This window comes from Trichechus manatus, unplaced genomic scaffold (assembly GCF_000243295.1).
Source record: "Trichechus manatus latirostris isolate Lorelei unplaced genomic scaffold, TriManLat1.0 scaffold00004, whole genome shotgun sequence".
NCBI classification, from domain to species: domain Eukaryota; kingdom Metazoa; phylum Chordata; class Mammalia; order Sirenia; family Trichechidae; genus Trichechus; species Trichechus manatus.
In genome coordinates this window covers 35,220,670-35,225,799 of record NW_004443940.1, presented here as the reverse complement: position 1 = coordinate 35,225,799, position 5,130 = coordinate 35,220,670, and the positions used below count along the sequence as shown (strand labels likewise).

The following is a 5,130-nucleotide window of genomic DNA, read 5'->3' as shown; positions in this document are numbered from 1 at the left end:
GATGTCGCGCGTATTAATGCCCCCAGAGGAAAGATGAAGAGACCCAACTTAAGAACAGTTAAAGCAGTAGCGACCCGAGGGGTGCCACGGTGGGAGGTTTCAGGGGGAAACCCTCTGGGGCAGCTCTACTCCATCCTGTAGGGTCGCTGTGAGTCGGAATCGACTCGACCGCAACGGGTTTGGTTTTGGTTATTAGTAGTATCGCTCTCAAGGGGTGGTGCTCACTTGCGAAGTCTGCAAAACGAGTGAAAAAAAGGGCTTTTTTCCTGCCCCCGCGGGAGGTGTGATCCGGAGGTGGGACAGGTCCCTCCCCAAGTTACGAACGCCCACGGCGCGCGCGCTCTGTGGGCTTCTGCGCCGCGCCTCTGGCTCTCCGACTCGATTCCCTGGGGCGCGCATGGCTGACTAGGTAGGAGAGGGGGCGGGCAGTGGCTGGGCTCCTCCCTCCGCTGCCCCCGGCTGCCTGGCTCTTAACCCGCGCGCGGGGGCGCCCGGGCCACTGGGCTCCGCGGAGCAAGCGAGCGGTCAGCGCGGAGCCGGAGACCGGGTTGCGCGCGTCCCGTCCCGAGGCCGACGCCAGCACGCCGGCATGGCCCCAGCCTCGGCGTCGGGTGGCAGCACCCTGCCCAGCGGCTTCGCGGTCCTCACTACCTTCCCCGACCTGCTCTTCATCTTCGAGTTTGTGAGTGGTTCGCTCGCCCCGCGCCCGGGTCGTGGAAAGGGCGGGATAGGGTGCGCCGGGCGCTCCCGCTGGTCGTCGCACCGCTGTCTGAGCTCCATGCGCAAGCTGCGCGGGTCCCCCGAGCATCGGGATCGGGGGAGGTTTAAAGGGGCTAGATGCAGAAAGCCCTCTCCGTGAGTCGTTTGGCCCTTTTCTAGACCGACGACAAAGCAGGAAACAGTCTCTGGGAGTTCGGTGGAAAACCGAATTGGAAACGTGGGGAACCGGTCAGGGTCCATTTGTTGCGCGCTGGATACCGAGCCGGGCAAGTTCATCTCCGCGCCGGCGCTCCGCGGGTGTTGGACAGCAACGTCCTAGCAGGGAGGTGCAGGTTTTTCCCGGGAGATGGTCTCGTTTTTTTAAAAAATCAGCAGAAGAAACCTGAGTATTACTAACTGAGCTTTGGAGACGGGGTGGGTGTCCTAGGAAGAGCGGAGTCCCGGTTGTTCTCTTCTGATCTTTAAAGTTTCTAGCTAGTAAACATTTCTGCGACCTCTTTGATCGGGGAATGTTAAAACAGGCCATTGTTTGCTCCGCAGCAGTCATTCTGCCCGTGGGTAGGGGGCGGGGAGATGTTGGGGAGGCTGCGGAGAGAGGTCCCGTTGCCCTGGCTGACCTTGAACAGTAGGAAAGCCTGGCGCCTGTGGTTTTCCCGCCTGCGCGGGAGCCGCAAAGCCGCCACCGGTGACTGCGGGGAAACGCTGTTGTGGGCTCCTGGTAAAGTGCTCCTTGTGTGGGGAGACTACCAGTCTCCTTCGGCCTTAGCTCGCTGGGCGCTACCGGCCCTTACCAGGTATGGGGGGCTTTATTATCACGCGGGTGTGGTGCATTGCAGCCGCCGGGACACACTTCCCTGTGCCCCAACCGCAGAAGCAACCGCGTGAAGAGTTGAATGGGAAAAAGACGTCAGAACCTGGCTGGTTAAAAACGGGACCCCAGCTTCTTGTCTGGTTGGAGACAGGAGGGTGTGAATGCCAGAGGGAGTGGAGGACGGGGCGGGTACGCGTCGGTTCCCTCATCTGCAGAGGGTTTGGGGAAGGAGAAAAGGGTTGACCTGTAGCATGATTATCACTGGGCTTGTGTCCAGAGTTGAGCCCAAACTTAGGTCTGTCTGGAGGGACCCCAGAACCTGGGGATAGCTGAAAACCAAACACCAAACCCGCTGCCATCAAGTCAACTCATAGCGACCCTACAGGACAGGGTGGAACTTCCCCACAGGGTTTCCAAGGAGCGGCTGGTGGATTCAAACTGCCGATGTTTTGGTTTTCAGCTGAGCTCTTAACCACTGGGGATAGCTAGAGTCAAGAAATGACTCTGGAAACCACTGGGAAGCACTGCACCTAGCCCACCGTCTATAGAAGGGGACATCCAGGTGCAGAGTGGGCAAGGACTGGCCTCAAGTCAGCCGACTCGAGCCAGGTACTCTGCCTCCCAGCCACAGTTCTTCCATGTTCAAGGCTGCCAGGCAAAACCTGGAATAGTGGCCCTCTGAAGGTGTTTGACACAAACACTGTAACAGATATGGGAACCCCCCTCACACACACACACACACGCACACGCACACACACACACGGCTGACCCATACCCCTGAGCCCCGTAGCACCCACTGGAACATTCTTTTCCCAAATGGCTCTTCTGGGTGTTTCCGTCAGCTCTTAGCCTGTGCTTGCCTGTGGTCGGATTTCTGAAAATGAACCATGTCCATGGCCTGGGAATGACTAAGAGGTTGTTTCCTCAGAGCTTGCTGCGTTCAAAAAGGCGGTTTCATGACCCAGAGAGATCATGTGATGGGGCAGAGAGTTTTAAGTAAAAAAGGTCTTCCTGGTGTCTCTCAAATTGCCCTGAGCCGCAGCTTACCCTGCCTTTGTAGCTGTTAGGGGAGCATAATAACAAGAATCGTGGAGAGGATGTTAGTTGGGCTTCATGCTTTTGCAGAAGCCTCTGGTGCCCCCTTCCCCTTGCCCTCCCAAGAGCTGGGCTTAGCTTGTGGGCAGTTGTCGTGGGCCTGACCTCCCAGAGAAAGGCTTCCCAGTCATGTCTGCTCCTCTACCCGGCACAGCTCAGGGGAAGGAGTGCCGCTGAGAAGAGGAATAGTCCAGCCAGGCAGGGCAGTCTGTGGGGTGGGGACAGCGGGATCCCTCCTGTTATGGATTGAATTGTGTCCCCCAGAATGATTCTCAGCTAGGCCATGATTCTCGGTATTGTGTGGTTGTCTACCATTCTGTCACCTGATGTGATTTTCCTATGTGTTGTAAATCCTAACCTCTATGATGTTAATGAGGTAGGATTAGAGGCGGTTATGTTAATGAGGCAGGACTCAGTCTACAGGATTAGGTTGTATTTTGAGTCAATCTCTTTTGAGATATAAAAGAGAGAAGCAAGCAGAGAGACAGAAGAACCTCATACCATCAAGAAAGCTGCGCCGGGAGCAGAGTGTATCTTTTGGACCTGGGGTCCCTGCGCTGAGAAGCTCCTATTCCATGGGAAGATTGATGACAAGGACCTTCCTCCAGAACTGACAGAGGGAGAAAGCCTTCCCCTAGAGCTGGCGCCCTGAATTCGGACTTCTAGCCTCCGAAACTGTGAGAGAGTAAACTTCTGTTTGTTGAAGCCATCTATTTGTGGTATCTCTGTTATAGCGGCACTAGATGACTAAGACACCACCCCTTCCACCAAGTGAAATGGGAGGGGGCAGGAACGCTCAGAACCACGTATCCATGTATTATTAGTTTTGTGACCTGAGGTGGTGGAGGCTTTTTCTAGAAGAAATCATTCCTCCTTGCTCGGAACGTTTCTCTCAGCTTAGAAGTTGCTTCACCCCCACCTCTGCCCTCACCGCCACTTCCCAGGAGGGCCTGGAGGTTTCACTTGTCATGTCCGACTCTCTTCCCTAGATTCGGGGTGTGCTTACAGGGTGCCTGGAGGAGACGGCCAAGCAGACACTGCATGGATCGTGTATAAAAACTGCATGCGCGGATTGTGTATAAAAACTGCATGCGGTCTTGATGTGTGGGGAGAAAAAAACAGTTCTGTTGGGTCAACTCTGACTCATGGTCACCCCATGTGTGTCAGAGTAGAACTGTGCTCCGTAGGGTTTTCAATGGCTGATTTTTCAGAAGTAGATCACCAGGCCCTTCTCTGTGAACCTCCAACCTTTTGGTTAGCAGCAGAGCGCGTTAACCATTTGCATCACTCAGCGGAAAGAAGTGGAGAATTAAAGGACCCAAGGAGGTGCTGGCCACCCCTGAGAGAGTTTTAAAAATGTGTATTAAATATTTCAAGTACTACACAAAACTGTATACAATACTTTTTACAGGCACCCATGTAACTACCACTCAACCTTGTCAAATCAATATTTTGCATTACCTGCTTTTATTATTCAGAATACGGGTGGCATCTAATCCCCCTGTATATCCCACTATTATCCTGTCCTTCTCCCTCCATCCCCAGGGCACCCCTGGGCTGAAGGCTCTGGTCTTCCCTCCCAAGCACAGTTTGCCCCTTTACTGCTCATATAACTGTCTATGAACTACACTTGACTTTGTTTTTTCTGCTTTTAACTTTATGAAAAAGGTATAAACCCCAAACCAAACCTGTTGCTGTCAAGTCGGTTGCGACTCATAGTGACCTTATAGGACAGAGTAGCGTTTGCAAGGAGCGGCTGGTGGATTTGAACTGCCGTGCTTTTAACCATGGCACCACCAGGGCTCCTATGAAAATGGCGTAATATTGTATATATTCTTCTGCAGCTTGCTTTTTATGCAGTGCTAGGTTTTGAGATTTTTACATGTTTATATAGTTTATCTATTATATCATGGACACTTGGGCTATTTCTAATTTGTTGCTTTTTGTCATTGCAAGCAGCATTGCCCAGAACATTCTTTAATTGCCTCTTTATTTATATGTTGCTTCTTCTGGAAACACGAGGATTTGACTTGCCGGATCATGGGGTATACACACCTTCAGCCTTCCCAGATGCTACCATATTGCTGTCCAAAGGGTTATTCCAGTTTATACACCCCAAGGAGCAGATTTACTGGGAAGCTGATGTAGCTTCTGCACAGGGCCGCCACTTGCTTGGGACCCTTCAAAGACCCTGCTTCATTTTATATTCTTTCATAAAGAAAGTCCCCAAATTGTATAAGCTTGAAGCTAAACCTGAACCCACCCCCCGACCCGAGTCCCAGGAGCAGCATATGAAACTCTCCTTGCCCATTATCCTCACCAGACTTGCTAGCATCAGACTTCGTCATTTTCTGCTCAGCTGATGGGTGTGAAATGACTGACTGACTTTTAAATCTGTAGTCCAGGGAGTTGGTGATTACTCACAGTTCAGATTCCCATGCCTGGCCTCCCAAGAGCCTGGGAGGTGCAGATGTCAAACTCCACCCACCTCTCCCCACCTCTCC

General features: G+C 52.9%; 1 protein-coding gene across 4 annotated transcripts in view; it reads left to right on the top strand.

Moving 5' to 3' along the window:
* The first annotated feature begins 455 nt into the window (after nucleotides 1-455).
* Nucleotides 456-5,130, top strand: part of MAL (mal, T cell differentiation protein) — a 30,412-nt gene continuing 25,737 nt past the window's right edge. For 2 of the 4 annotated variants that reach the window (XM_004369357.2, XM_004369356.2), the window contains exon 1: nucleotides 456-682. In XM_004369357.2, the coding sequence (XP_004369414.1) occupies nucleotides 590-682 (93 nt within the window). In that variant the 5' untranslated portion in view covers nucleotides 456-589. The remainder of the gene's footprint in view (nucleotides 683-5,130) is intronic. The other 2 variants (XM_023732372.1, XM_023732371.1) reach the window with 1 other exon arrangement.